A 6,948-nucleotide genomic window follows, 5' to 3' on the forward strand; every position below is an offset into this window, starting at 1 on the left:
GGACAAAATGTGCGACAGAGGAAGTGTAACGTAAGACACAAAAAGACGGAATGGTAGACCTAGGTCGGCATCGACGATGAAAGCATCTGCTAGAAGATGCAGTCGTGCTCGTAGTATAAGGATTAAATGGGAAGACGAACCGAGGTATGATAGAGAGACCGCGGATACGGGCGCGATTCGTCGACCGAGGAGAGCCGGCCCGACCCCCTTCCGAGGGTCGAGGGGGGAGGTGGGGGGTGGCACGACCCAATGCCGCCGCATTCGGCCCGGGGAGACCTTGGCCGGGCCGTCGACGCCCTCGGAATCGGGGGAGCCGGGAGAAGCTGGCGAAGACGAAGGGCGGCAGCGAAGAAAACGACACCAACAACGAGGTAAACGACCCACACCGGTCATCGCATAACGCCCGGGAGACGAGCAAGAGAGCGAATCAAGGAGGGTCGGAACCTGGAGAGACGGGGGGTGAGCCCTCTGGCGGGGGGTCTACTCAAGTGCGCCTGCGCAATAAGTGAGTGCAGAGTGGTGTGGTGTGGGGCGTGCAGTGTGGTGTTCATTAGCTCCGAGTAGAGGGGGCGTCCTGCAGTTAAGGGGAAACCCGGTACGCGGGGCTAACCCTCGGACACCCGTGATGCAGAATTTCATCATCACCGGCCGCAAAAAAGACGCCAGCCGTCAGCAGGGTAAATTTATTCTATCGAAAGTGAAGCAAAAGCTCAGCCTTGAGTTCTCACCGCCAATGGCAAAATCCGACTCCCATCTCCCTCCATCGGCGTGGCGCCGCCCCATGGTGCCGGGAACCCTATTCCGGAGCGATTTCCCCTAGGGTTAGCGCAGAATGAAAAAGTCGGCACCCTTAGCTCCGGCTAGGGCTACTGCTCTGGCCCTCCGAAGCCGACCAGGAAGGGGTGAAATTCTGAAAAACGTGCAGCACTTCTAGCCGACATCGACAAAAGTCACTCTCTAGCCCCGCGGCGAGCGGCCCCGCCGGAGGCGAAGAAAATTTTGCCATCTAGCGCTCTCTAACACACAGTTTTGCACAAATCAACGCCTCCAAACAAGTTCAATAAGACTGGTCTTCACTGCAGCACGCCTCGAGCGAGTAATGCGTCTGTAGGCCAATATAATAGAGCTTCTCGCGCGCGCTCCTCAGCTGGCGGTCCGCAGGGCCGCCCGGGCCGGGCGAGAAGCGCAAGCCCGCCAGCCGCACCATGTGATTCACGATGATGAGCGTCTCGGCCTCGAGCAGCGTGTAGGAGCGAAGCTTGCCCTCGCACTCGCGTTGCTCGAGCCTGAGCCACTGCGCCTTGACCACGAGATAGCCCGCGGGGATGGTGTCGGTGTTGACGACCGTGTCCTCGGCCAGCGTGTACGCCTTCCCCTTGAGCACCGCCAGCCAGTAGAGCCCCTCGAGCGACTGCTCGCGCCGATATCTGCGCGGCGACAGCGGCCTGGACAAGTCCGGCCAAGTCGGTTACGGGGAGGGCTACTACGAGGTCTTTGCGCGGGGGTGGTCGGGCGCCAGGCGCCCAGTCGATTGCCGCATAGTTCGTCGTAGTAGCCCTATCATAAACCTCTTATTCACACCTTGCACTTTGAAAAAAGAAATATCCGACCTTTGTCGAAGATCCGGAGGGTTTATCAGAGCATCACCCGAAGGGTTGACTAGGGTTAGCATTATAGCGGACTGAGAAGGCCTCCCACACACCCGCGAGGATATGGTTGTGTGTGGGTCGCCTCCCTCCCCGACTCGGACGGCCGCCTCAGAGGGCGGGCATGCTTCCTCTCGCCCTCTCACCCGCGGGTGGGTGATATGGCCGAGTCCCCACGGAGCCGCACGCTGCCTCTCCTTGGACGCAAGGCTCCGACTTCCATAGAGAAAACCCCCATTCAGCCACCCACACTTTCGATGGTGAGAGGCGTACGTACGTGTATGTGCCGACCTGTTAAGACGCTTTACTTGCGAGCAGTGCGTGAACCAGAGGGCGAGGGCACCGCGCCATGGCTAAGGAGGCAGGGAAGCTTCTGCTCCAAGACGGCCCTCAAGACGGCGACCGCTGCCGTCGGTCAATTCTTGGTTCTTGGAGCACTTGGAGTGCAGTCATTATACATTAACCTCACATCCAGGGCCGGGGAGCTGAGAAGCGCACCCAGCGGGCCGGATGATCGGGATCGGGTTACGGGCTAGAGAGCCCTAGCCCCGGGGGTGCGCGTTCGCAGGGAAAGGGCCGTAAATTAAACACGGGTCTCCGAGGGTTGGCCTCGCGCTTCAGGAATTCTTTATTCTTTACGAGCGAGGAGGCCTTCCATCCACCTTTGCACAGCCGACTTGTTGGCGTTGACAAGCGCGGGCGTTCATCCACCCTTTGCCTTGGCGAATTGCGCCTCGCCCAATGGCCTCGCCCACGGTGGTCAAGTCGGGCTTCTTGCTAAAGGCGTCACGGCACACCCGCACGTGGAAGTCGCGGTGGGTCGCGGTGTCACACGAAGACGGCTCCTACTACCTCTCTTCGTTCCGTCGTGGCTCGGCCGTCTTCTCAGCCCGCCATTCAACAGAGCGGATGAATCTCCGAGGTGCCACAGTGCTGCTGGTGACCAAGGACGACTTGGCGTGCCCTCCAGGCGTTGTCGGTAACCACATTTTTGCTCTCGCCCTCGCCGACCTCCGCGTCTTTCACTTCTGTTGCGTCGAAGCCGACAACAGCTGGCTCCTTGCCATCAATGCCTGCATCGCTGCTGCTGACGACCGGGACGACGCGTTGCAGTCGGCCAACCGCGTAGCTCTCGCTCGTGCGATGAGGAGCTGGCGAGGCGGGTGTAAGAGGGTGGACGGTGGCCCTCAGCCGGTGCACAGCATACACCTTCGCCTGCGCCGGGCGGTGCGGTGCTGGCGTGAGCGCTGCGTTGCACTCTCCACTGCCTCCGCGGCGCTGCGAGCCACAGAGGCTTCGCGGCCGCGCCTGCGGCGTGCGTTTGCTGCGTTGCGACGGGCGGGCAGTGGCGGGCCAGAGCGCGGAGAGGTGGTCGCGGCTGTATGCAGGGCGAGGCTGCGGCGTCTCGAGGTTGGCTTCGCGGGTCTGCACCACGCCTCGAGGTTCTGGCCGATGCGGCGCGGCTTGGTGGCACGGCTGCAGCGCGACGCGCCACGGCAGCGGGTGCTTCGCGTGTGGCGCACGTGGGCGTCGGAGAGGTGGGGCGAGGCGCAGCGCCGCGCTGCCGCAGAGACCTTGCTCGAGGCGCGCACACCGCGCAGCAGAGGGGTGGCCGTCAGCTGTGCTTTCCACCGGCTCGCCGCGCACGGCCGGCGACAGAGGAGCGAGCGCGCGCTGGGGGTCCGCCGGGCGCTGCTGCAGTGGCGGCGGGCCGCCGCAGCATCGCGGCCGCGCCGCGAGATGCTCGAGATGCGCCGTCACAACGCGGCGCTGTTGTCGCACGTCGCCTCCCTCGCGGGGACGGTGCAGACTTTGGCTGTGGAGGCGCGGCTCGAGGAGGTTGCGGAGCAAGAGGCGCTGCTGCTTGAGCGGCTCCAGGAGGATGACGCCGACGCCGGGGCGGTCGCCAAGCTGCACGCCCTCCAGGCCGAGGTGGCCGACTTGCGGAGGCTGGGAGAAAGCCTCATCTGCGGCGGCGGCGTCGACGGGTACGAGGCGTTCGACTCGAGCGCGCCGCGGCAATACCCAACCGACGACGGTTCATATGAACCTTTCGCTTCTCCTGGCCCCGCCTCGCCGACCTCCTCGTCGAGCGGCCAATACTTTAGCGCCAGCGATCGGTCGGACCAGCCGGCGCCATAAACAGAGGGGCACGGGGCACACGGCTCTAACTGTGCCGTTATCATTCCGCGCAAAACAAGTTTTTATGTTTGTATGATTAATTCAAAAACCAAATCTTGCGCGACACTTACAAAGAACCCTGCACAAAGATCGCAAGGGCGGGGGCCTGTTCCTTTTTACCCATCTCACAGTAGAGAGGTGTCCGTTTTTATTTATTTATTTATTGTCTGTGATATCTCTGTGTGCGGTCCGGTGTGGCTGTGTGGCGTGCGCGGGGCGCGCCACTCGCGCATCAATACACATACAAAAATAGGCCACGACTGGACCAGGCTACAAACTATACTCTTCTCTGCTAGTGCTGACAGGTCGCGAAGTGGTGTGATCAGACGTCGATCAAATAGTACAGAGGGTACATCTCCTCGGTGGGCTACTGGCGGCCCGCACGAAGCAGCTCCTCGAGCTTGGCGATGAGGAGCTCGAAAGTCTGCTCCCGCATGAGCAGCTCGAGCCGCACGTGGCAGGGCTCAGCGCCGAACTCGCGGCCCGACCGGCCGACGATGCCGTAAGCAGCCATCGCCGCGAGCGCGTCGCCGCCAAACGCCTCTGCTGAGTTGAGCTTGATCCACGCGTACGCCGGCGAGGGCGCGTACTCGACCTCTCCGGAGAAGGCGTCGGTCGCTGGCGCATCGCGCGGCTCGAGCGAGAAGAGCGCCGCCTCTTGGCCGGCCTCTGGCTGGCCGGCCTCTGGCTGGCTGGCAAAGAGAGCCTAGGGTTCGGGTGGGGCCCAGGGTTGGGGGTGGAGAAGAGCGCCTCTGGCAGGCTGGCAAAGAGCGCCTCGAGCCGCTCCCACCGGCGGAGCATCCGGCCGCGCGCGAAGGTGAAGATCTCGCCGCCGGAGCCGACGACGTGCTCGAGGACGGCGAGGGCGCGCAGCTGGTTCTCGCGCGGGGAGCCGAAGGTGGCCTGCGTACAAGCACTCTGGCTCGGACGAGGCCGTATACGCATTGCTCTCGCGCGGGCTAGCGGGAGGGTGCCGTCTGGACAAAGTCCCTCATCCGGGCCGCGACGTGCGGGTCGGAGCAGAGGGCCCAGCCGACGCGGGTCGAGGCGTGGCCAGTCATCTTCGAGAGCGTGAAGAGGGCGACCTGGTGAGGTGCGGGGCGAAGGATGGCGAGGTGCGGGGCGCGGGCTAGGGTTAGGGTTACAGGGTGAGGGTGAGGGTGAGGGTGAGGGTGAGGGCTAGAGGCGGTCGCCGTCGAGTTGCCGTACGCGACGGGAGGGCCGACGGCGGTGAAGTGCGGCCAGAGGTACGCGTGGTCCATCACGGCGCTGCTGTGAGGCCCGGCCACGCTCGCGGCGCGCGCGTGGCCGTCCGGGTTGTTTGGCGACGTGACGAGCTCGATCAGCGGCCGCTCCGCCGTGGCGGGCGGCGGCGAGGAGGCGTTGTCTGCCGCCCACTCGAACCCAGCCGAGCGGAAGAAGGTCGCCGACTGCTTGTAGCCCGAGTAGTAGGGGGCGCGCGACCAGACGCTCGCAGTGGCCTCATCTTGGGTGGGGGAGAGCGCGTAGAGGGCGGCCGCGATGAGCTCGGTCGAGCCGATCCCAACCACCACCTCACGCCTGCGGGCAGGGGTGAGGTGCTGGGGCGCAGGGCGTATCACTGTCGGGAGACGCTCGAGGCGAGGCGCACCCGTCGGTGACGGCGTTGCCGACCAGCCCGTGCAGGCTGCGGATCGCCGCCTCGAGCCGCGGCACGTGGGCGTCGTAGCCGATGTGGTACGAGGGGAGCACCGAGAGGGGAGCGCTGCGCGGCCGCGCGAGCCAATAGTCCTCGAAGAGGTAGGGGGTGCCGGAGTTGGCCACGACGACGCACGCCTCCCCTTCGAGCCGGGTGGAGCAGCTCGGACCCTCGAAGCAGTCGAAGCAGTCGCAGGCGTCCTCGCCCGGATAGAGCATGCCGTTGCCGCCGCACGCCTCCCGGCTGCGGTCGACGACGACGACCCGTGTGGCCTCCGGCTCTCGGCTCAGCGCGAGGAGGAGCAGAGCGGCGAGGCCCGCGCTCAGACAGCACGAGAGGGCGAGCGGCACGCGGGATCGCGCTGTGTGGGTGCCAGGAGTGTCGACCACCAGAGACGCGCGCATCGAGTGGGGCGGCGAGTCCTCGAGCTCGAGAACCGCCTCGGAGTCGCACGTGCGGAGCTCCTGGCCGCGCCGTGGGCTGCTGCCGACCGGCTTCGCGTTCGGCGAGGAGTCCGGCATGTCGCCAGGTAACGACACGCTGCCGCCAAAGTTGACCAAGACCCAAATCGTCACTGCGGCGAACCCTGGCGAGTACAGACCACGCCTCACTTTTTCACAGGGGGGTCTGGAAAAAGGAGGCGTGTGACAAGTGGAGGGTTGGATCGCCGTCTTTCGGCAGACAAAATAACCTCCAACTCCCTCAGTCTCTAGGACTCCCCTCTCAATGACCACCGCCGTCTTTCGGCGAGGATGGGTGTTGGAGCCCTCTTTGCTCAACATGCGGCCTGCTCTGCCGCCTCAACGAGACCGCCGCGCGCGCGCGCGCTCGGCATGCCTGCTGCTCGCCTGCCGACCTGGCCAGGCCGCGCGTGGCTGGCGCCAGCTCGTCATCGCAGCGGAGCACCGGAGGCGCGGTTTGCCCGCTGCTGGCTTTCGCCCCGCCGGCGGTTCCACGTGAGTCCAGCACAGTCCGGAGCCGAAACCAGCCGGAAATGTGCCTCCTCACAGCTCCTCATGGATCTGCGAAGAGAACCGTCGAGTCTATTCAAGTCTTCAGCCGGTCCGGCTCGCCCCTCGGGGGCTTCATTCAAGCGTGCTGTGTGAGTGTTGAGGTGATACGAGCGCGCGTGGGCGCGGCGCGAGTGCCGTTTTGGGTCTCTTTTATACCAGTGATGAAATATAAACCGACTTTACCACGCGCGCGCACGCGCGCCGCGCTCCTCGACTCTCTCGCACCCGCCCCGAGCCACGCCCCTCACGAGATAGGCGGCTGCGACCCTGAGAGTGCGCAGCGGTGCCGCTGGCGTGCTCACCACACCCACCCATCATGCCTGCATCATTCCTGCACGCACTGCCCGGTCTGGCCGGGGCGTGGGGCGAGATCTGGCAGGGCGGCGCGCTTGAATTGAGCGCCTTTGATCGTCTCGCGGCGACTGCTCGC

General features: G+C 64.8%; 2 protein-coding genes across 2 annotated transcripts; one reads left to right on the forward strand and one right to left on the reverse strand.

The window, feature by feature from the left end:
• The first annotated feature begins 2,297 nt into the window (after positions 1–2,297).
• On the forward strand, positions 2,298–3,868 carry EMIHUDRAFT_446489 (hypothetical protein). The gene has a single exon (XM_005759002.1). The coding sequence runs from the start codon at positions 2,388–2,390 to the stop codon at positions 3,786–3,788; it is 1,401 nt and encodes a 466-aa protein (XP_005759059.1). The 5' UTR covers positions 2,298–2,387; the 3' UTR covers positions 3,789–3,868.
• Positions 3,869–4,589: 721 nt separating this feature from the next.
• Positions 4,590–5,711, reverse strand: EMIHUDRAFT_53100 (hypothetical protein; the record flags this gene model as incomplete). Its single annotated transcript, XM_005759003.1, has 4 exons — positions 4,590–4,745; positions 4,811–4,912; positions 5,042–5,387; positions 5,458–5,711. Coding segments are annotated over 4 exons (858 nt in total), but the record flags the coding sequence as incomplete, so codon positions are not given.
• Positions 5,712–6,948: the final 1,237 nt, after the last annotated feature.

This window comes from Emiliania huxleyi (assembly GCF_000372725.1).
Source record: "Emiliania huxleyi CCMP1516 unplaced genomic scaffold EMIHUscaffold_827, whole genome shotgun sequence".
NCBI classification, from domain to species: Eukaryota; Haptophyta; order Isochrysidales; family Noelaerhabdaceae; genus Emiliania; species Emiliania huxleyi.